This window comes from Camelus dromedarius, chromosome 28, assembly GCF_036321535.1.
Source record: "Camelus dromedarius isolate mCamDro1 chromosome 28, mCamDro1.pat, whole genome shotgun sequence".
In the NCBI taxonomy this organism is placed as follows: Eukaryota; Metazoa; Chordata; class Mammalia; order Artiodactyla; family Camelidae; genus Camelus; species Camelus dromedarius.
In genome coordinates this window covers 18308432-18332166 of record NC_087463.1, presented here as the reverse complement: position 1 = coordinate 18332166, position 23735 = coordinate 18308432, and the positions used below count along the sequence as shown (strand labels likewise).

At 42.1% G+C, this 23735-nt stretch overlaps 1 protein-coding gene across 4 annotated transcripts in view; it reads right to left on the bottom strand.

Annotated features, from left to right (window-relative positions):
• Nucleotides 1-560: 560 nt before the first annotated feature.
• The window catches only part of SERPINB5 (serpin family B member 5), a 51755-nt gene continuing 28580 nt past the window's right edge, over nucleotides 561-23735 (bottom strand). For 3 of the 4 annotated variants that reach the window (XM_010979998.3, XM_064480401.1, XM_031441795.2), the window contains 6 exons: nucleotides 13204-13378; nucleotides 10187-10324; nucleotides 8439-8556; nucleotides 5749-5891; nucleotides 4257-4424; nucleotides 561-2031 (listed from right to left, as the gene is read on the bottom strand). In XM_010979998.3, the coding sequence (XP_010978300.1) occupies nucleotides 1639-2031; nucleotides 4257-4424; nucleotides 5749-5891; nucleotides 8439-8556; nucleotides 10187-10324; nucleotides 13204-13371 (1128 nt within the window). In that variant the 5' untranslated portion in view covers nucleotides 13372-13378 and the 3' untranslated portion in view covers nucleotides 561-1638. Of the gene's footprint in view, nucleotides 2032-4256; nucleotides 4425-5748; nucleotides 5892-8438; nucleotides 8557-10186; nucleotides 10325-13203; nucleotides 13379-18556; nucleotides 18633-23735 lie in introns of all 4 variants that reach the window. The other variant, XM_031441794.2, reaches the window with a different exon arrangement.

The window sequence follows — 23735 nt, the reverse complement described above, 5'->3', positions numbered from 1 at the left end:
CTCTCATTTCATTATATATTTTTATGTAGCTGAGAGTCATTCTAGTTCGTCCCTGGTCTTGTCTTCCCCAAGACGTAAGGGAAGCAAAGGATGCAGCAAGAGCTGGTGGGCAGGAGGAAGACAGAGAACGGGGCAGTCATTCTTCTTGCTCCTTTCTGTTCTACACCGTACCCTCCAAAAAAGCATTTACATCCAGGAATGCTTTTATGAATGGATACCTTGGTTCTATTTCAAAGTAATAACTCTAACTTCATGGGGAAAAGTAAGTCATGAAGTTCAATAACATTTCATTGTCAACAGCAGAAAAAGAAATTCAACATTGAACCTTCGGAGCATGAAGAAAGTTGAGCCAATTTACAGTGGAGCCAGAGAAGAGAGGAGGGAGGGACTGTCACCAAATCTTCAGTACTGTCCTCTTTCAGTAGTGAATTAAAGTGTGAGCCTGTGACACAGGTAACTTCTCAGGCCAGCTTTGAAAATTGTTGTAGCTTATCAGCTATCTGCAGTAACTAAACCCACGGACTTTGAAAAAAAAAAAAAATCCCGGTCAAGACAGCATGAGCACTTAAAGAACTTTAATTACATTTTCTAACAGCTTTGAGTTCCTTTCCCTTTCCCACTATCACAGAAGACAAAGAGACCAGTTTCTCCAACACTCATAAAATCCCTTTATTGGCTACTGTGAAAGCCCCTGTGCGTTTTAACTGCCTGGTGGTCAGACACCCAAAAGCTTGTGAGTCGGTTAGAATTCCGTGCCAGAGTTGTCTCACCAACCAAAAGACCAGGTGGGCATTCTAGCAAAAGTGAAAGTGAATTTTTAATAAGAGCTGAACTTCCCCATGAGGTGCTGCCCGTCAACTACTAGAAGTCTGCAATTCCCTGTCCCACACTCCAAAATTTCAATAAGTTCTGAAAACAAAGGTTTTCTCATAAGCTGGTGGCACGCTCCTGACAACCAAGCCTGACACTTACGGGCTACTTAGCATCTTTGCTCATCTGTTTCTTGCAAATATTGTACATTTTGTGGCAGAAATATTAAGATGTGGACTTTCAGGGGGCCGTTCCAGCCTCTATCAGTGGAGTTCCATAACATACAGTATGTGCAAAATATTATCTTTCTAAAATCAAAAAAAAAAAATCAGAGTTTGAAGAAAATATTTGTCCCACAGAGTTTAGCTTAAGGAACTGTGTTTCTACAGTAGCCTGAACGTGTGCCCAAGTTTCACCGGTGCCAGGAAAAGTTCTGAGGAGCTCACGTACCATGGTGTCTTTAGTCTTTCAGGGAAGTGAGAATGTCTAGAACGTTCTGTATCCCAGTGAAGGAAGGCAAAGCTTTGGGAATAAAATCCTCCACATCCTCCTTATAGGAATTTTCTTGGTGGAAGACTGTATTCCTGCCCCAAACCCCAGACAGTCTGACAGATAATGAACACATATTTTTCCTCTAAGGTGATTCATTTTCGTTAAAAGCACTGTCTTTTATGGGGTTGGAAGAGAGGGAACAACAACAAAAGGATTGGAAAGAGTGTCTATTAGTGTGAGTGCCAGCTGTTCCTTGATTCAGCAATATTAACAATTTACCATATTTAGAAAGTGATTCTCTGGATGCAGAGTTTGGCTTAACCTGGGCTCTGCCACTTAAGGAGAACAGAACTTGCCCAAGAAAATGATGTTTCGAGTTTTGTTGTGCCTGATGATGTAAATAAATGGGTGATCAGCATTGAATTCATCCTTGTGTTGTAGGATTCGTGATCCTGGCACCTCTATGGAATCCCCACCATCTTCAGTTATTTCTAAGCACACTCTGTGAATAACATTTGAGAGGGCCACTCCCTTGGCCTCTGACATTCCAGAGAAATCAGATGTATCCTCATTAAAGATAGTTTTCAGCCCTAGGTTTTCCAGACTAGCCTTGGGATCAATCATCTTTTCCACCTTAAATTTTGGAATGGAGAGTTTGACTTTGGCATTGGCCATGGTGCTGGGGTTGGTCCACTGCAAGAGTGTCTCTGAGTTGAGTTGTTTTTCAACCTGAAGGACAAAAAGGAGAGGAAATTACCTTTTTTTAATTTCCAATCGTAAAAGATCCTGCTTGTTTTAAAACATAAAATGTCATCGTGAGCCCAGTCTCAAAGCAGCACAGACGGACCATCAAAGATGCAATCAGCCTTGCAGTTCTGCTCTGTGACTAGGTTCTCTTAAAAATGGTCCACGCAGCCACCTAGCATCGTTCTCCTCCACTCACTCTACCACATTGGTCCCTTTGCTCTAAAATGTATGAGGCCATCTCTTTTAAACTACAGAGCAGCACTGTAGAAATGAATGCATGGATTATGATGTTACATGGATAATAGTGGAGTAAGTAAAAAATCAGAAGGGCTTTATGCAAAATATTTATTGAATGCTTGTTTTACTTTCTCTACTAGGAAATCCAGAATATTTGTATCCTAGGAATGGCATCAAATTTAATAAGCCAAATAAAAGCTTAAGGTGCTCCTTCTCAAATGAGACTTTGAACTGTCTAGGATCCTTCTTTAAGATCAGAGGTGATGAATGTGTCCATTTCAGTTGGTTATTTTAAAAATGAGAGAGATGTGATGATGCATAAAATGATTTAGTCATAAAATTCTTCACTGAGCAAATCTTAAATTGCTCCTTGCCCTTCCAATCGCCCCACCGGCTAGAGGAGAAACATGCATACAACAGAGAATGATAACACCTTGACTGTTATATCTGGGGCAGTCCTGCACCACAGTTACTCAGATGAAGCCTATAAAAATCAGGGCGATGACAAGGTCACAAGCTGGCCACAAGTTTTCTTTCTTCTTTTTTTAATGGAGGAAGGAACCATTAGATTCTCTTGCTAATCTACGATAAGTCTTTTTTCAATGGAAACTCTTTCATTTAAGACAAATTATGAGTGTTATGGGTAACTAGAATTTTTGAGCCAAAAAGCATATCCTTTTGCCCACTTACTACCTGGCAGTGAGAAGATAGGAGAAAATTCATCCATATATCAAAAAGGTCATTTAGAAGAGGGAAAAAGCTTTTTTTTCAAATTTATCCCCCCAGAATGTATATGTTGAAGTCCTAATCCACAGTGCCTTGGAATATGACCTTATTTGGAAATAGGATTCTTGTAGATATAATTAGTTAAGATGCAGTCATTAGGGTGGGCCCTAACCCAATATGACTGGTGTCCTTTTTATAAGAAGGGAAAATCTGGACACAGATAAAGACATGCATTCACACTGCAGGAAAAGAATGAGACCAAGGCATGAAGTGGGAGAAAAAAAGAGAGAGAAGAGTGACTCAAAGAAGAATGAAGATGGGAGTTATAATTCAGCTAATAAAGTGATGGATAAAACATAATGAGAACTAAAGAAGCAGACAGGATGGGGACCACGTTAGATCATCCCCTGGAAAGTCAGGGAGTAAGGGAGGCATGACTGGAGATGAGGCAGGTGATCTGTGGGTCCCTCAAGAGCCGCTCCTTTCTGGCCAAGGTCTTCGACCGGCAGAGTGGGTGAGGGAGAGCCAGGAGGGGAGAGGCTGCAGGAGACCAGCGGGCCCTGGGCTGCACGGGGCTGCCAGAGCAGAGGGGAAGCTGGAAAGACACTCCCAATCTGCTGAGATCTCTGCTGTTACTTAAACCCCGTGCCTCTACCGGCACAGAAGTGTAATACAATCTCAGACATGTGTATGCATTAAAAGAACTTTTCAAAGTCCACAGAATGTGCAACTTGGAGCCCGACCCCCTAAAGTCAACTGTGGACCTGAGCGAAAAATCTGTCAGCATTGGCTGGTCAACTGTAACACACACACCACACTAACGCAAGATGCAAACAACCGTGGCGTCAGCCTGCGGTTAAGAACACAGATTCCAACCACCTTCCAGGGCTCACATTCCGATTCCACCTCCCACCCACGGCTTCTGTGACCACGGACCAGTTACCTAGCCCTCTGTGCCTTGCCCCCTCACTGGTAAACCCGAGTGCGGTAAGAGTGGCTAACTCCGACTGCGCACGTGGGCAAGGCACAGTTCCTGGCGCTTTGTGAGTGCCAGATAAATAAATACTAGCTGTTTTAATATTAAGGAAAAAGGTCCCAAAAGAACCATGAAAGCTTTGGAGACGACTAGCCAAATGGCCCGTAAGGAGGGCTGCCGGAAACCCCGCCTCAGCCGCACACAGCCCCGCCCGCGCGTCTCCAAGGCTCCGGGGCACCTGCGTGCTCAACACCCGCTCCCTCCTCACCTGCTCCAGCCCTGTGGACCCATCCTCCACATCCTTGGGCAGCAGGATGAGCATGCTGAGGTGCTTGTTTTGAAAGGGAAGCTCTATGACCTTACAGTTAATACCGTCAATGTGGCCCATACAGAACGTGGCCTCCGTATTCATCATCTGCACTGGTTTGGTGTCCGTCTGTAAAAGGAGAAGAAATTTGCTCTGCTTGCTTTTCACACACACACCACACTCACACACTCACTCACACACACACACACACACACACAAATCTATACACGTATATATACACAAACAACTATACACACATATACATCAATTTGTTCTTTTTTTTTAATACACCAATTTGTTCTTGATATAATTTCAGATCATTATGGCTTGAAGCTGCAGCCACGGGGACCCACGCCATCTGAGACTGTCCTGTCAAGAGTTTATGACTTCTTTTGAAAACCTATTCGTGTGCTTTATAATTATAGGAACTGTACATAATGTAATACTGTATTTGCATATATAAAACATTAAAAATAAGACAGGATGACTGGAAATATAGGCAAACTTCAACTTCATCTTTATAGATGCCTGTAATTACAAGGTCTTTAAACCATGCCTGGCAGAACGCACTTGAAAGTAAACCCTAGTGCTAGCCCACACATCCATTCACACAGCTCAAGCACAGTTCTGAGCCTGCGCTCTTAACACAACTCAGATCTCATCAAATGAGACCAAATCAAACCATCATATAGATTCCTGGGGCTTCCTCTAAGGTCCTCTAAGGAAATGGGTCAATTTTCTAGTCTCGGTTCTTTGGTTTCATTTATAGAAGAGGCACTTTACCGATTTATATGAATTATTTTTGATGTGGGATATGGCCTCATTATTCACTCAATAGTATTTATAAGGCTTCCCTGCAATACAGGTTTCTAATTCTTCCCCATGTCGACTCCCAGCGTGGCGGATGAATAAGCTATACTTTTTTCTTCACAGCCACCAAGTACCTACCTCAAAGCATCTTATAAATAAAATATTGGAACCACTGACTTCACAATTAACAGGTGCGAAATGAGATCACAGAGGACCTTATTAACCTAGAGCAGGATTCCCACACAGTCAGCATCTCATGATGATCCAAAGGCCTCTGATGCTGGGATTCAGTTTGTTTCTCTTCTCTTCCTTTCTTACTAATGGTCCCAAATACATGTAGCTATTTTCCTGTTGGTAATTTAACTCCACCCACTGTGTTATAAGTTCTATAAGATCTCACTTAGTCAGACCCTGAGGACATTCTGGAAAAAGTGTAAGAGGCTCTGGATTATGGTTCTTTTTCTATACTCGCCTCCCAGCTGTTCATCTCAGGAAAAGCACACTACCTTATGTTCACAGGTAGTGAACGTTAATTTTAATGTTAATTTTTCTCAGCGGAGTGAATTCCTACAGTCCCTTGGGTTGCTATAATTTTACGGATCTATAGTTGGAATCCTTTGAAAGCTACATGCAGCTCGCATACCTTGTTGACTCTGAAAGGGCATTCTTTGGTTTCTGATTCAGGAAATTTCTTCATCCACTTTCCAACAAAGTAGGCAGCATTAACCACAAGGATTTTGGTCTGGTCATTTACGCTGTTGTCAGCTAAAATGTTCTCGAAGCGGCCTGCAAACAATTTTAGGAAACCACAAATTGTACAGCGTTATTCTTCCAAACCACAGCTCATGGGCACATGCATGTCCACTCCCTGGGCATTTAATACTGAGCCCACCATGTGAGGTCTGGTAGGCCAAACCAGCTCATTTCAGAAGGACCCCTTTCTCTCCTTCCATCTTGCCACAATCAGACTTATCAAAGAGACCTAAGGAGGAGAAAGAGGGAGAAAAGGGAAGGAAAAGAAAGGAAGAGGAGGAAAAAGAAAAACACAAGCTACCACTGTTGAATGCCTATGCTGTCCCAGACTATGGCTAGACATCGCATATGCATTTCTCCCCACTTTACAGATCAGCAAACTAAGACTTGGTGTTAAATCACTTGCCCAAGGGTGATTCAGGATTCAAAGCTGGGTCTTTGTGACTCCAAAACCTGTGCTCAGGAAGGAAAATGTGAGAGCACTTACTTCCCACCTGGTCTGTGCTTGGTACTGGCACGTGTCTTACCCACTTCTCTCAGGATGATGCTTTGGGGCAAAGATCATTATCCCCATTTTATAATTGAGGAAACTGAGGCTCAAAGAGGTGAAGTGGCTTTCCTGGGTCACTCAGCTGTGAAGCGTGTCTGATGCCAGGACAGTGCTCTCCTCTTCCCGCCTCCCCAAATCGCACCGTGGCTACATCAAGGTCAGTAGTCACCACCTTAGGCTCCAGAACAACTAACTACCTTCGACCAAAAACCCCCAGTGGAAACAGCTCAAAGGTGATAATCCCTTAACAAAATTAAGTCCTCGCCTTTGAGGAGCACTGACTTTTTCCGCAAAGGATTTTCATTTACCTAATCTCTCTCCATCTTCGCCCCAGGGCTCAGGCCAGTTCATGGGCCTGTGACTCTGTGTGAAGAACCTCCAGGGGTTTCATGCTCTGCTGCTACCATCTTACAGTTCTTAACACAGTTTTTAATAAAGGGCCCTTCATTTTCATTTTGCACTGGGACCCGCAAATGATGTGACCGGGCCCGCCAGCACTATATAATGTGTTGAACAGGTAATAGTGTCACTGAAGAAGTAGGAGGGGGAGGGCTAGTAAGAGGCTGTGCTTCAACTTGAACCTCAAGCTTCTGATTTCAAATTCAGAAGTCCTTTCACTCAACTACCTTCTCCAGTCAAAACCTTAAATTTACACAGAATGGAGGATGTACCTTGGAGAGAAACTGTAATTATCTAACAATTTTAAAGACAAAACTGTTGCACAGAAATTTAAATAGGAGCTGCTTTTTGCTTATACTTTTTAGAATTATGCCTAAACTGGTATTACTTAGACCAGATTTTTCTTTACATATAAAGCCAAAGAAACTTCATTTTAATAACAAATACATATGTATGTATACATTTGTGTGTGTACATATGTTTCTATGGCTACCATATATTATTTGTTCATATACATTATCTAATTTGATCCTCACAACCACCATGTGAAAATTAAATTATGTGAAAGATAACATATCCCCCATTTTACAGTTTGGTAAACTGAGGCTCCATATCCAAATATCTCAGTTAATAAGTGGCAGTGTCTGGATTTGAATCTAGGTCTTGCATGACTCCCAGACCGTGTTCTTTCCAGGCCCCCACTCAGTGAAGAGCCTGGGCTCCATCACTCCTGAGCCAGTGCAGCAAGAGGACCGCACTGGCCTTCCTCACAGGGAGTCAGCGTCTCTTGCCACAGAAGTAGAGCTCTCCTTAGACTTGGGCCACTGCAGTGGCACCTGAAAACCCAGTTTGTTCTTTCACAATCAGGTGCTGTGTCACAAGAGGTCCCTCCCTATACAAATATGCCCCCGGGAAGGAGCACATGAACACTGATTTGCACCCCAAACTCATCTTGGCCTCAATTCCTTTCTAGCAAGAAGGACAACTCACAGAGAATTTTAGTGGAGGGAGGAGTCGGGGAAGGGAGAGGCCTGGGGGAAGCACTGAGCCAGACGCAGGGCCAGGTAGAGGCTGCAGAATAGACCTCGGGGCTATCGGGGGACCGACTGGGACGGCAAGTCATGAGAACCAAAACAAGTTTCCACCGTGGTTTGTTTTGTTTTGCTTTTTCTATATGTGTACTTGATTGCCTAAGACCGTCTGCCTTTTTTCCACCATAAATTTGTAGAATTTTTGAGCTGAAAGTGGCCTCAGGGATTATCAAGTCATAGTCCAAGCCCTTCATTTCCAGATTGAAAAACCAGCCTGGAACTTGCCCAAAGCCATACTTCATCAGGGACACAGCTAAGACTCCAGGAGGGCACGTGGCAGCTCGCTGGAGAGCAAGCTCGCACGGCGAGGCAGACTAAAACTGAAGCACCCGGAACCTCTGCCAAGTGATGACATGATGCAGGAAATGCCCAGAAATCCAAGTGGTTGGAATGGCTCGACGGGCAAGAATTTAGCTTGTTACCGAAAACAGCCAAGGAATTCCCCAGACGTTCAATTTTATAACTTAGCAGAAAGATGCCTGAGAAGACACGGTCTGTTTACTTAGTGGAGTTATAGCAGAATACGTAAAAGATACTTGCCGTCTGTGAGTTCCTTAACTGAGTTGTTGATCTGACTTTTTGTTTCTTCCAATTTATCTTTGAAATCAACGGTCTCCATCTCCTTTCCATAGGGTCTCTTCGTAGAGCTGATGAACTCCTGAAAAACACCCAGTTCACAAAATCACAACGTCCGTGAGGCCTGTCGTCAGAGCACGGCACTGTTACACAACTCTAACAGAAGGACTTCTGAACGTCCATTACCATGAATACTCCTTCAAAATCTGTAACCCGATATAAATCGAAACCTCATGTAAAAATCAATGAATTTTCTTTGTATTAATGGTTCATATATTCAATTCCAAGACAATATCAATTATTAAATGCCTCCATCAATTTAGTATCAGTTTGGGGGGAAAAAAGAAACACCATGCTAAATGCACAAAACAATTATAATATAGATTCCAATTCCAGAAACGTTAAAATATAAATATATATAAAACGTAAGTATACATATATACTTACATATGTATGTCTTAGGATAAAAGAAATGTACCAAAAAAAGAACTGTGTGAGAAGAAAAATCTTACCACTGAAATAACGATTCTGTGCTTGCTACTCAAAGTGTGGTCCAAGGACCAAAAGCCGCAGCATCACCTGGGACCTTGTTAAAAATGTAGAATCTCAAGTCCCATCTCAGACCTACTGAATCAGAATCCGCATTCTTAACAAGATTCCCAAGTGATTCATCTACACAGTAAAGTTGGAAATACAGTGCTTTACAGAACAGAGCGGTGCTTCTAATTGTAATGCTTGTTAAAAATGCAAAACCCTAAATCCTGTCCCTGGCGATCTTGAGTCAAGTGATCTGAGGATAGCAATTTGCACTTTTTACAAACACCCGGGTAGTTCTGACACAGGTGGCCCTCCTCAGACCACCCTGTTTGTATTGTTACTAGTAAATTGGTAGATGATACACAACGAACAGGAGCAACGGAAAGCAACGGAAATCTCCCCTTCAGATTTGGAAAGCTTGAAATTCTGGCCATCCAAACACAGATTGAACCAACTCCGCATTACTAAAGAAGAGAATGAACATCTATATAGTCGAGGATGTTGGCTATGTGTTTCAAATACAGATTTTTAAAACCTATTATGATATACTCTGGGATCAAGCTATGGGCATCACAGTGTTCTTTATATGATTCCTTCAAGAAATAGCTGAAATTATCACAGCTACCTTATATAGATACCCACATGACCAGCCTCGTCCAATAAACAGAACCCATTTGTGACTGATGAAAACCGTTAATTCATACAGTTACTATTTGTCTTCTTGATTCTGAGAAACATCAGGAGAACACTGTGCGCATAAACAAATGAGGTGAAGAACTTAAAGTGTGGTCCCAGGCCACACGCCCTGCTGTTTAAGGAGAAAGAGGTTTAAATCCTGAGCTGTCTTGCATCTTTAGAGATACGTTTATTACAGAGTTAATAACCCCATTTTCCATTTCTCTCAGGGAGGAAGCTAAGAGGAAGGGTGGGATCCTGCAAGTGTTTGAGAAGGAAAAGGAAGCTCACAGCTTCCCTATATTTTAAGCTATATTATGTGACTGCAGTTGATTCCTCCTCTATTTAACCTCTCCACTAGGACTAATTTATTTTAAATAAATCATAAATGAGCATCCTAGGAATTAATTTCATGGGAAAAAAAGGTTGTTGGTCTAAGCATGAGAAAATGCCACTCCTGGTAAACAGTCAAATCTCTCTAATTGCTTTGAACCACTTACTGTGGAAGGATTCAGAGATTTGTCCACATACAGCCGTTTGATTAATTTCAGTGAGTAAAAGGAACTAAGTTTGTTGACATCCGATGTTACTGTCTGAAATCCAAAGGGCACATCTTTGACATTTTCAAAATGAAGGACCTGTGAAGAGAGGAAAACCCATGACCCGTGAAGCATCGCCTCTTCCCGCTGCAATGGACACATGGTCATGGTCAGCCTCCTGGGGCTTCATCCTGAGCATCGATTGTTCCCGGAAAGCAAGGCTTCTCCACCTCAGCAGCACTGATGTATCAGCCTGGACAATTCTGTGTTGTAGGTGGGCTTTCCTGAGTATCCTCGCCTACTGGGTGCCAGAAACGCTCCTTCCTCCATTTGTGACAACAAAAATGTCTTCAAACATTGCCCAGTGTCCCGGAGAAGGCTGGGGTAGGGAAGGGGGAAAACTGTCCCCAGCTGAGAAACCCTGCCATAAAGGGCACTCTGCTCTTGAATTAACTCTAAGGAAAATGAGCCCTTTCTTCAGAATGATGCCTCCCTGCCCTTTTCCAAACTTGGAAAAGAGGGAAGTTGAGTTCTGATTTCTATCCAATTTAGAGACAAGAAGAAAGAGATTAATTCCAAAGAGACAATCACTAGGCAGGAATCAGATTCCAGGATAGAGGTGTCTCTAGCCAGGGTCTATCTAGTCCCCTCCGTTGCTCTAACAACTGCCAAATGGCTGATGCATCACTGAATGTAGGCAGCTGCCGGAGATGGGGGGTTGCCCAGGAGGGCTACAGTCAGATAGCCTGCCTTTGAATCCCAGCCTGTACCTACTAGAAATGCAATCCTGCTCAACAGTTCAGAACCTCACCTTCCCCTCTGTAAAATGGACTGAGGATACCTACTCTTCTGAGTTGCTATGAGGCATACAGACATTATATGCAGCACACCTAAAATATCATATGGATTCAAAACGTTAATAATTATTCTTACAGTAATGTTATAAGCCACATAAAACTAGGATGTTATCTCCTGGGGGCTTAAATCCTTTTATTTTGTTCGTAACTTTTCCATTGTGCCAGTCAATAGCCCAGAGTCCTCTCTGTTTCATCGAGCCCAAAACATGATGACAGGATATGGTGATTCTCTCCTCATTCCTCACTCATAATAACCGTGTGCTGATGCCACACCTCAGGTAACATCACTAAACGGGCACACTGTACAGATGAGTCACACAGCCTCAGTATCGAAGGGACAAATGGGCTGGTCTGAGGCCGTGCCTAACTCTCATGCCTAATGACAGGCAAAAGGACCAGAAAATTAAAGAACCCAAGTGACTACCGCAGGCGAACAACTGCATGTCCTGAAAAGACCTTCGTTATTATTACTGAGGAACAGACTCCCTGCCAGGAAGTCGTCTTTCTGTCCCCTCTCTAATGGGAGATGAGAAATGAGGAATGAGAGATGGCATAAGGATTGGGAGTTGAAAGAGGAGGACAGATGAGAAGATACAGCTCCTCTTCCCACAAAGGAAGTTTCCTTGTCAAGTCCCAGTCAATTGCAAGTGTAAATTCTTCAACTTGACCCAAATTACATTCTGTGGGCCACGCTTTTGGGGGATTTATGGGTATAAGAAGATACCCCCTTTTTAAATGCTTATGACCTCACAGCAAGAAAGAATCCGTTGAACTAGAATGATCAAAGAATAATAATGGAATGGAATTAGAAGGGCTTCCACTTACTATCTAAAGGTAACTGGTTGGGGATGGGGGTGAAATGGGTAAAGGGGTTCTGAAGGTGCTAACTTCCATTTATAAAATAAGTCATGAGGATGTAATGCACAGCATGGGGACTATACTTAAGAATACTGTATTGCATATTTGCAAGTTGCTAAGGGAGTAGATCTTAAAAGTTCTCAACACAAGAAAAAAATTTTTGACACAACATTGTAAAATGACTTTAACTCAATAAAAAAAAAAAGTTTAAAAAAAAAAAAGAAAAGAAAAAGAAAGCCCAAATATGAAACAAACCAAATAAAACATGATTTAGTGAAAAAAAAAAAAGAAAAAAAATTTCTAACTCTGTATGGTGATGGCTATTAACTAGATGTGATGTGATGGTCATTTTGTGATATATACAAATATTGATCATTATATGGTACACCTGAAACTAATATGTTATATGTCATTTATACCTCAATTTTTAAGAATCATAAAATAAAAGTAAATAAGGACTTAAAATGTTAACAACCTGGAAAATCATCTCATCTGAGGGTCTAAGAATTTTACAAAGACAGTCAACCATAGCCAAAAAGAAACTCTCAAAATTTTTATTTATATGTGTACACATGTATATACATACACCTATAAGCATATGTGTGTGTGTGTAAAACATCGTCTTAGTCCATTCTTCTCAGATGGGACTCTCAAGCCCCAGGGAGCATTGTCAAAAATAAGCACAGCCCATCTTATTTATCCTTGTTACTTAAAGGCAGATCATTTTAAATGTTATTTCTATATTGAAATCAGCATGGATATATTTCATCTATCCCACAGGGATCTAGAACAGGGTAGAACACATTATAGACTAGAATGCAGCTGAGCCTGCATCTTACTAGAAAGCATGATGCCGCAAGTGACTTCTGTGCATCAGAGAGGGGTACGGGGTTACACTCTTGCTGGTCGGGGTGTCTGCAGGAGAACATCTGATAAACATCATCTTGATGGATGCTTAACAACTAAACAGGCAGAAAGATGTCAGGCGACTTGCCAAAGACCACCTGTTAGTGGAGAACGTGTGATCACCTAGTGGATCCCCAGGTTTTCTAGCACAACATAGTGTCTGTTCTAAACAGGCACTATGGGCTGCAGGACAGATAAGGAGCCTTCACATTTAGAGCCAGATGAAGTGAGTGAGAGAAATGCGCCATCCTGAGCAGTTCTGACTGCAGAGCCTCCTTCCTCTCTCCCTGGGTGCTGCCTACGTGTTCTAATAAGTCTGCTCCCACTCAAAGCAGAAACCAGGTGTGTGGGTCTTACCTGACCAATTTCGTTCGCCGTGTCACCTTTGGCACCTACTTGGGCAAGTGACAGAGACGTGGAGAGACAGATTGGAGAGAAGAGAACATTGCCCGCTGGCTCCTTTTCACACAGTTGTTTGAACAGGTCAACTGCAAATGCTGAATTTGCCAGTTGCAGGGCGTCCATTGTGGGCCTGGAACAAAGAACAAGGGTGAGGTTATTTCTAAAGCATCTTTAATGTGTTCTCAACTGCACTCTGCCAAGGCAATAAAAATTGTAGTCAAACAAAGTAATGGTCTTGGGTAGAAAAGAGGAAGGAATTTTCAGTAATTTTCAAGCCAGTGGTGAAAAAAACATCTGAGCGAATGTCCTAAGGTCTGAACGTCCAGCATGCGAGGTCCTCTGTGTGTACGGCTCTGCCCAGAATCTCCAAATTCGGGTTCACTTGGCTACAATGGCTATTTTTGGGAGCCCAGTGGTCATGCCTCTTCCTCTGCATGCGGTCAGAACAATTGACAGCACTGATCAAAATCCAAGGGTTTTATTTATCCATATTGTTTTAGTTAGGATTTAGGTTCAACCATACAAAATTGAATTTTTTGTAGATCAAAAATAGTCAAATCACAGCAGTTTTGAGTGGTTCAAGTTAACATTTAGTATGTGTTATGGGCTGCACTGTGTCCCCTCCTCAAAAGATATGTTGAAGTCCCACCCTTGAGTACCTATGAATGTGACCTTATTTGGGAATAGGGTCTATGCAGACTTAATCAAGTTGAGATCTTCAGCGTGGTCCTAATCTGATACGATTGGTGTCCTTATAAAAATAGGGGGAAAGACATAAAGACGGACATGCACAGAGGGAAGATGATGTGAAAACACGCAGGGAGAAGGCCATGTGACCACAGAAGCAGAGATTATTGGAGTGATGCTTCCAAGAGCCAAGAACACCAAGGATCACGGGCAACACTAGAAGCAAGAGAAAGGCATGGAACAGTTTCTCCCCTAGAGCTTGCAGGGAGAGCCCGGCTCTGCCAGCACCTTGATTTCAGACTTCTGGCCTCCAGAATTGTGGGAGTATAAATTTCTACTGTTTTAAGCCACCCAATTTGTGGTTCTTTACTACAACAGCCCTAGGATACTAATACAATAAGTAATGCCTTCGTAGGGCACCCGGCACCTGGCAGTGTTTAACAAACAATAACTGCTATTGTTTCTGTGGTTAGTACATGACCTACTATGTGGAAGATACTACACAACGTGTTGTAAGGATCACCTGAGTTCTCTGCCCCACCCACTTCTCTGAGTTTCCCGTCTCTTTGGGAAGATATGTAGACAAATGCGTGGAATCAGGGCTTCCTGTGCCATGTGAGCAGCAGAACAAGGAACATGGGAGGTAAAGGAAAAAGAGAGAGAGGGCAGCTTCAGCTGAAAATATGGAGCCTGGTAAAGTGGCCACAGCAGCGGTGAGCCTCTGCTCCTGTCTGAGAACCTGCATTCTGATGCACAGCTTCTCCAGGTGGTGTCCATAGACACCTGGTGGTCCCTAAGACCCTTCCAGTGGGCCCATGAGGTCAAAACGCTTCATGATAATACTTAGACACTATTTGCCTTTCACTCTCAATCTCTCACAAATACACAGTGTTTTCCAGAGGCTGGATGATGTGTCTGCTTCCTTGGAAGCAGACCAGCACGAGGTGAGCAGAGGGCAAGGAGACAGGAACAGAAATGTGGGGCGTTTCGACCAATATGTCCACCACGGGGAAATTAAAAGAACCGTCTCTAAAGGTTTGGGGAATCCCAAACAGGCTTTCAGGACAAGAAATCTGGCTTATCTCCAGCTGCAAATTTTACACTGATAATGCTGAGTTCATCTATGACTAAAATTCGACACCAGCTATTTCTCCACCAAATAGAAAAGCCTAAATGAGCTATTTCTTCAACAAATAGAGAAGCTTAAACCCAAATCCCCGTGAACTTCTCAAAACTTCAACAACTCAAGGCCTACCCACACTAATAATAATATGAAAACATACCAACTGTGCTTTAAAAACACCAGTAGTTCTTCCCAGCATGTATTTCCAACCACCCAAGAGGAGAAATTAGAATAATTTTGCATAGTTCATAACAAAATTTAAAGTCTGATTTCCTTTGTGTCTTTAAGGCCTTGGAGTTATCTCCTGAGGGAGTTGACTGCAAACACTTAAAAGTGGATCCAAGAGGTTGATCAAAGGGTAAGGAAATGCCATTTCATTCCACAGAGGTATTATTTATTCATTCATTATAACACTTTGAGACTCATTTCACCTAATGGCTCCACGTGAGTACAAGATCATGGTGGCTTTTAGTACAGCTAATTACACAATATGATGAACACTGTGTTGCAATTCAAGGCTTAGATTCAGTCCCTGTCGGAAAATGTAAATCAAAGGCACACCTGACATCTGAGGTGTCCATAGCAGCAAATGATCACCAGCTAAGTAATCAATCAAATACTGTATAGTAAATCTGATTGGTTGCTTAGTGGCAATTTGTTCCAAGTGACCTAAAAACACTGTCAAGCTGATCTGGTTTGAGGCAGTTCAAGGGATGATTTTGGCCACGGGCAATTGCCACCTTGCTGTGCGGCAACACAAAGCATTTAAACAAATCTCAGCAACTTTAGCACTACATTCCCAGGAAGATGGGTCAGGTTCCTGCACAGACCATTTTGCATGAGCAAATGCTATAAAAATTACAGGTTCAAAAACAGAGATTAGCAATTCTTAAATAGTAAATTTACATGTCTAATGACGTGTTCAGTGCTAAAATCTCTGCAGATCTTTTTTCATTTGATTATCACATTGTTACAGAAATAACTTCCTTCATTTTCATAAAAACCTTCTAATGAAAATAACAAATAAAGAGAATTTTATTTACAGCTCCAATGTAGAAACCTCTACATCTTTTAGTCACTTAAAGGTTTAAAAGGCACTTTTATTTGAATCAGGGAAACGTGAGATGGAAGTTTAGGTAGTAATACAAATGCAACACACAAGCAACAAAGAGTTGTAAGAATTTAATTGTAAAGTTGCCTGTTTTGTTTTTTTTTTAATTTGCAGTATGTCCTAAAGTCACAAACTTTTAAAGTGGGACATTGGAATGGATCTAGTCTGGCCCCACCTCTTCATTTTACAGATGAGGAAAGGGAGGCCAACAGCGATGAAGTGATTCTCCCAGGCCACCCACGCGGGGAGTGAGAGTGGTAAAACCAGACCTAGCACTCACTTCTGTGTCCCAGCCCGGGAGTTCCGGCCACACCTTGTCACCCTCCTTCTCAGCAGTTGCGTCTTTGTTGGCATTTGTTCTCTCAGGGGTCTTTAGAGTTCCAAAAATCCTATGTGTCCTGATTACTCTTTTAGAAATAATAAGATACCTTACGTGTTTTCTTTTTTCTTTCTTACATTTTTTTTCATCAACATAGAACTTTTGTCCTGATTTTCCTACTTGAAGAACGTCTTGTTCTCATTCTGCCATTTATGTTGCAAATTTTTAATATTATATTGCTTTCATTTAATTATTAACTGAGTACCTGATAATGTGTGTCAGGCACTGAGCTAGATATTAAGAAATCCAAGGTGAACACAGAATGGTCCCTGCCTCCAAGGAGCATGGCATGTGTTGTTGGCGTGCTGAGTGTCTTGATGAGGGGCAAAGTTATGGTGCTGCCCCGAGGGGAGACAGCACACTCACAGTAGGATTCTCAGTGAGGTTTTTTTATCTGTAGACCATTCGGGTGAGATAAAGGCCCTTTTGGGGAGCCGGTCCTTAGGTAATGCCTTGAGAAATTTTGCCTATTACAACAGCTATAATGAAATGTCTAAAAACACAGCCTCTGCTGTTCACTTTCTAAACTCACAAGGAAAAAAGTCAGAGGCAGATTAAGAAAACAGGAGATTATGCAGCTTCTGTCATGTGAAGGAATATCAGGAGGATTAATGAAGTGATGAAATAAGCAAACGCACATGGAAAGTACTTTGTTAGCCGGAAAGGACGCCGTGGCTCTTAACAATGTTAATCTTTAATTTCAGATGGTGGGGGAGCCTATGCTTTGCTCAGATGCTCTGAGACATCACATCTGTTCCCATCTGCTTAGAAGCCTGATCTTGACCGCTGAGCCATCCCACTGCTGCCTAACTGTAAACTGGAGCCAGGCTCGCCATACCAGAACGCCCAAGACTGCTGAGACTCATACCATCAAAGTTAAACTACAACCCAGAGGGACTGAAGTGGCAGGATTTAGGTGTTAGGAAGCAAAGATTAAAAAAAAAAAAAAAACCTGACTCATACAGAGAATCCTTTCTTCAGACAAGCTTCCATCTCTCCACCCAACCAAGAACCCATCAAACACCTGCATATATTGGTGGGGACTGGGCTTGGACGCCTAATTCTACTCAAAACCTCTTCAGTGATGTAGGGGTGACAAAGCTGTTAAAAAAAATCCATGGTGTTCAGGAGCAGTCCACTCATTGTGAGTTTGAAGGCTTGGATTCCACTTTATCCTGCCCTGTATAAATTAGGGGACTGTGTTCACCGCTTTACCGCTATGAGTCCCTGCTCCTCATCCACTCAGCTCTGCAAATCTGAGCCTAATCTGATCATGAGCCTAGTCTGTTAAGCTGACCTTTAGTGGGACACACTTAAAGAAAGCCATCAAAACAGTAAGCATCAATGAGGAAAAAACTATGAACAACCTATGCGAAAAGTCGCCCGAGAACACACCTCTGAAATCTGTGACTTGCTTCAAGTATCCTGACACCCAGAAACAGGGAGGGAGGATATTTGCTGCCTGGAAGAATGCGATTGCAAATAAATGGATGCTGACTGGATGCTTTAAAATGCCCAAAAGAAGAGCACTTCCGAAGTCTGAATCTCACCCCACAGGGCCAACCGGGAAGGGGAGCCAGACACTCATACACAGCTCCACTTTCTCCACGTTTTGAGCACCACACCCTTTCTGAAACTAGGACGGCAAAACTCATTCTGAGTCCCAAGGCAGGGCTGAAAATGCCCTCAGAATAACCTTCTCCTTGGCAAATCACCGTTGGGCACCCCCACCACCCAAACCTCCCAACCATGCTGTTTCTTCGTATTCTTAACCTTGGGCAGTTAAGTGATTTTGCTCCCTGCCTGGCTTTCCTAGCTCCCAAAGGACTGGGCGCTGGAAATGCAGCCCACGTGGGGGTATATAGCTGTACTGAAACCGACAGCCTACCCTTGAAAATAAGCCATTTTGTCGACTTTTTTCACCATCTCAAATCAGCTCAAAGAATTATTTTCTTTTAAGACTTGCCAAAGAGGAAATCCCCAGCCCTGCTACCCACACTTTGCTTACCTGAGGTTATAGCGATCCTGGGAAACGCAGGGGAAAGGAAAACCAGGTGCAGAAGGACCTTGATGTGGAAGGAAGTCTGTGGGGCAGAAGCAGAGGCCTGGCTCACCTGGGGCGCCTCCCGGGGCCACGCCCATTGTTACCACGCCCAACCTTCCCTCCCTCGGTCCCTCCCACTTCTGCATTCTCAGCTCTTATTCATGCCTCTTGGCAGCTTGTCCGCGATTGAAAAAAAATGATTCAGGATGAAGTTGCTGTTGTCTGCCCAGCTTCTAAAGGCCTCCAACATGCTCAGGCAAGAAGGGGCTGTCGGTGGATCCAGCCTTGGGCTGAAAACATATATACAAAAGGGTAATCCTAGAAACCCACGTGGGACCGGAAGGTGAAATGTTATATAAAATAGAAGGAATATGTGATGGTCGTAATAATTCATACTTCTTAAATATGGTGGCACCACAGAAAGCACCCTAACCTCATTCTGCTAGGTGCCAAAAGAGGCAGCCACCTTTCAAACAGAAAGGTGATCACAAAAGAAAGAAGAAGATATATAAATTAAATTAATTATACTTAGCAAAATATGTAGTACCAAACTGATGGAAGAAATTGTTGATGGGGTTCCCAATAAAACAGGTTGATTAGGATTACCCAGCTTTGTCCTGAAATCTCTCTGCAGGTGGAGCCTGCTCTTTGCGTTTTCCTGTCTTCCTCAGCTCCTTCTTTCAGGAGGACCCACTCCTTTCCTACAGAAGCTGTTCTCAGGAAAGGACTTGTAACTGAACCAATTACTTATCTGCTGTGCTCACCTAATATTCTCTGTTGTTCATTTACCACACTGTCTCATAATAATCTCTTTACTGTAGGTCTCCTTTATCTCACTATGAGAATCTTAAAGGTAAGGACCAAGACTCATGCATTTTTGTAATGCCAACGCTTGGTATGGTCTTGATAGACAATGTGCAGTCAATTAATGCGTGTCGACTAAATGAATGAGAGCAACACATTTTGCTAAACTAAGAGTGACTAATAGCTTCCCTTCCCCCCATGCCCCAGGTATCTGATTACCAACTAGGATCAAAGTCATACATTAAATGAGTTAAACTCTGAAAGTAGAATTTCAGCCATCAGGGGAGCAAATAGAGGCAAGAAGGTCATAAGAGGGTGATGTGGGCAGGATATTTCTTGAAAATAACACTATCCAGCAGTAGTGGGGAAATATGGGTTTAAGAGCCTAATCATAAATTTGGAAACTGACTCTACCACTCATTGTTTGAGAAATCCTAGACAGAGTGCTTAACCTCTCTAGCCTCAGTTTCCTCATCTGTAAAATGAGACACATCCATACATGAAGAGACAGACAATACATAGAAAGTGTACGGCACAACACGTGGTTATTACTGCCACTTTGCCTAGTCCTCAGGCAGGACAGGCTTGCAGAATCATCATGATGGCCAAAAGGCTGGTGCAGAATATTCGCAATTAATTCACTACACTCATTTATTGACTACCTGCTGCATGCTTGCTACTGTGATCCAAAAATTTTAAGAGACTTGCACTTAAATCAGAAATCTTAAATCTGAAATCTTTGTCCATTGTCCCTTTTGATGTCTGAATTCCCTCTACAACACTCCTGCTGAGTGCTTGCCTAACCTGGTCAGAAACACTTCCAGAGACAGGGATTCACAATGCCCAAGGAAGCCCAAACATAATTTTGACTCTTGGAAATAAATGTTTCTTTAAAAGAAAAATTAGTGGGAAATGATATACCTGCTTGTAGGAGGAAGCATTTTCTCTATAATTCCAAAAATAATCTATAATTTTCTTATCTCTCTTTTATTTACCACAAAACCATGTTATTGACTTTGTATTTGAAAGAGTAGATTGATTTGGGGGGTAAGGGATAGAAGGGAAGAAATACCACTTCATGAATTATCCATTCGTTCATTATACAATTTTATCAAGCAATAATTTCCTGTAGTTCAACAAAAGTAGTCATCAGCCCAAATACTTAATAGCCTAGGAGACTGTTTTGCTGGTGCTTTTTTCTCACCTATAGGTTGAAACATTGCAAATATTATAACTTGATTACTCAGCACTCTGGCTGGGGACAGCTTGACACACCCAGGCACTCCCGGGAACAACTCAAAGGAGCTTTGTTGCAGCATGCTTAGAATCATTTTCTCCCTCTCTCTCTCTTCTTTTCCAAGAAGGCGAATTTCAGCCACAAATTCTTGAGCACTCTCCCCAAATACCTACAAAACATCAAGTGTTTCCCCACTGATGAGTGTGATTCCCACTGACGCAGATGACAGCTCTCCCGAACAACAAATAAACCAGAACCTTAAGCGTTTCCAACAATTCACAGAAATCGCACAATAAAGGTTCCCCCTCATTGCTGAGGACTGTTATCTCCTTTTCACACATGGAGAAACTGAGTCAGGAAAGATAAGGCAACTTCACCTTAGTGCTTCTGACTGAGACAGAAAAAAAATGTCCAGAACCACAGATTTAGAATCCTTTACCCTATGTCCACTTCGAGAATCCAACTGCTTAATATGCTTTCCTGCTTATTATCTTACCATCTTCTAGTGTTTGAGAAGCCTAAAATTTCATCTAGAAGATGTTTTATATTAAATGATAACCTGTTTTGGAATATAAATGGCATGAATTCTGCTAATTTACATAAATTTACATGAAAGTCTACTAAGAAGGAAACTTAAGGGGGAAATAATAATGAAGAGAGTGGGAAAAAAATAAAGAACAGGACCCCAAAGGTAATCCACAGATAAACAGAAGGTTTAAGTGGCGTGATTTGCCTTCAAAATCCTTAACAGTGTGTGTAAAGTGATAGCCAAGCAGAAAATTCAGTATCGAATCACATGGATTTGGTTGATGGATGTGGAGAAAAGAGAAGTGACAGTGTGAGAAAGACGATTCATCTTGGAGTTGGTTCTGAACCACACTCCACTGCTCGCTGTGTGTTAATCATCAGCAAAAAATTCAACTTCTCTGGGCCTCAGAATCTTGCAAAGTGAAACTGAAGGAGGGGTTGGACCCCTTCTCCGTATGTTCCTTTTGGATGTAACGGTCAAAGAGCGAAAGCCTGCCTTTATCTAACCCAAAAGAGCTCAATTACTCTAGAAAATGGATGTGGAATGCCTTTAGATGTGACAAAAAATGAAATAAAAATTAAACATATTAGTTCATTAATAACTGGGTTTTAATCCATTAGTTGACAGAGCAATGTAATCTGGTGACTTCACATTTAGTTGTTCAAATAGCTGTATATGTAAAAGATTTTCTAATTTTCTTTTCATGTATAATTCTTACAGGACAAAAGGAATAAATATAAGAATCAAAATGCAATCTTACCAAAATATCCAGTAAAAATAAAGAGTTTCAATACAACTGGTAGAAATGTAAATTGGTCAACTCTTCCAGGAAATAATTTAGCAATATGTCACCTTTTTAATATTCATCTCCTTCAACCCAATAAAACAGCTTTTAGAAGTCTTTCTTAAGGAAATAATTACAGAAAAGGTCAATGATTAATGTAAGACATGTCCATAGTAGTATTATTTATAACAGAAAAACTAGAAACTAGCTAAACGTCTGTCAATAAGGAAAAAACTAAATAAAAGTTTTCAAAGAGTAATACAAGATGAAGTTACATAAGAGTAGATTAAGAAATATATATACATGTGGGAACTCTGGTTTCTTGCTGTAATGCATTTAAGATTGTTTGACATGTATATGTGTGTGTGTCTGTGTACTTACAAGATTTAAAGAAAACGCATAAAATAATTTTAACAGTAGTTATCTCTGGCTAATGAAATTAAAGATGATTTTTATTTTCTTTCTACAGTCTCCTGTACCTTCCAAATTTCCTACAGTCACCATGTATCATTTCTTATGATTAAAAAGTTTTATTTCTTAACCAGTTACTTTCCAAAAGCTGTCTGCCACAACTAGGCTTTTGCATGAGAAGTCTCCAGTCAACCAATGACTACTGTGCTCTACAACAGATACTTTCTATTTTAGTTGCTCATAAAAGGCTACGCAAGCTTTTTTTAAGTTGTGTTTCTTAAGCAGTAGAAATTCCAGAGTTTCCCTTGACGAGGTCTAGGACTGCTCCATGCGCCAGCAGAAGTGATGTCACAGCAACCCACCCCGACAGCTGCCGAAATGAGCCAGACCAGGGAGGACAGGAGCCTGAGGAGCTGGGGCACAGGAGCACCTCCGGGAAGATCCCCGCCCCAGGAGGGGAGCACAAGTGGGAACAGGCCTGACCATCTTTCTCCTCCACCTCCTCCCTCCTCCGCTCACCAGCCCACGTGCTGACTCAGTGGCTGCGTCATCTCTGCCTCGCTACCTGATGCAGTAAGGCGCTCAAGGAGAAGCGCTGCTCAGCTCTAAAGGAAACCCGGCCAGGACCAGTCCAAATCCCTTGTCTCCAAACAGTGAAACCTAGGCCCACAGTGCCTTGCATTTTTTTTAAAGTGATATGAGTAAGACCTTTTACTACATGTCTTGTGATAACCATTTTAAGTTCTATTTTTATTCCACTTTATAAATGAAAAGGAGGCACAGGACTGGTGAGTAATGCTCTTAAACTTTCCACCTGTATTAATCACCATAGTCTTGTGTTTAATCTGAGATTAGATGGGTACATTTAACTAAATGTACCCATTTAATGTGGAATGTGGGCTCTATTTTGTGGAATGTAAGAAGTACTCCCTCCTTTAATGAGCATTAGTTCTATGTGATGACAGGACCACTTAAATGAGAGAGAGAATGGAAGAGGTCACACGTCTCAGAAACATGAAGCCAAACTGGCTTCACGTGGAAAGGGAAGGAATTCTCAAGGAGGCTTCCCAGGAGTCAGGGGGAAGAGGAAGAAATGTATGAATCCACCTATCCTATGTATGGAGGCACCATGCTAGGATCTGTGTTAAGCCGTGGTCTCCACCTCCTAAGAGGGGATTTAAGGGCGATTCTGTCCATCCAGTGTCCTCACGCCCCCATACCTGGAGGACTCTGGGATCCGCTTGTTGTAGCTCCAAGTCCTTTCAGTGTAGAAACTCATGACCAGACATTTCTTCACTGTGCCCCATTCCGTCCTTGTACCCCTTCATTCACACCCATTTATTGTGAGCACTTCATTCACACCCTGAGCCACAGGAAG